This window comes from Fulmarus glacialis, unplaced genomic scaffold, assembly GCF_000690835.1.
Source record: "Fulmarus glacialis isolate BGI_N327 unplaced genomic scaffold, ASM69083v1 scaffold26191, whole genome shotgun sequence".
Taxonomy (NCBI): domain Eukaryota; kingdom Metazoa; phylum Chordata; class Aves; order Procellariiformes; family Procellariidae; genus Fulmarus; species Fulmarus glacialis.
Genome location: NW_009192531.1, coordinates 4,828 through 5,138, shown reverse-complemented (window position 1 = coordinate 5,138; position 311 = coordinate 4,828). Strand labels below are relative to the sequence as shown.

Below are 311 nucleotides of genomic sequence, written 5' to 3'. Positions count from 1 at the left end.
CTTTCCCTCAAAATTCCTTTTCCTTCTTCTAAGCGCTGGATTGCCACTGCCTTGTTCCTTCCTGTAAAAAGACAGATGCTGTGGAATATAAAATCAGATGCATAAGGCTGCAAGATGAACCATGTACCAGCCAGACCCTTGCATCACCCAGAGACTAAAGGAACTGATTTTCTCAGGGTTGCCGTTATTTGATACTAGCCTTCAGCTGATGGGGCCGAGCGTGTGTCTATACAGTATAAAGCATGCTCCAAATGGCTCACCGGCGCTGGATCTGCCTGGCAAAGTTGTTGCTGGAAGCTGAGCAGGGGAAC

The 311-nt window shown here is 47.9% G+C and overlaps 1 protein-coding gene across 1 annotated transcript in view; it reads right to left on the bottom strand.

The window, feature by feature from the left end:
- DET1 (de-etiolated homolog 1 (Arabidopsis)) overlaps window positions 1–311 on the bottom strand; it is a 10,198-nt gene that overhangs the window by 5,553 nt on the left and 4,334 nt on the right. The window contains exon 3 of the mRNA XM_009587122.1: window positions 261–311. This exon is cut by the window's right edge and continues 23 nt beyond it. Coding sequence (XP_009585417.1) covers window positions 261–311 — 51 coding nt within the window. The remainder of the gene's footprint in view (window positions 1–260) is intronic.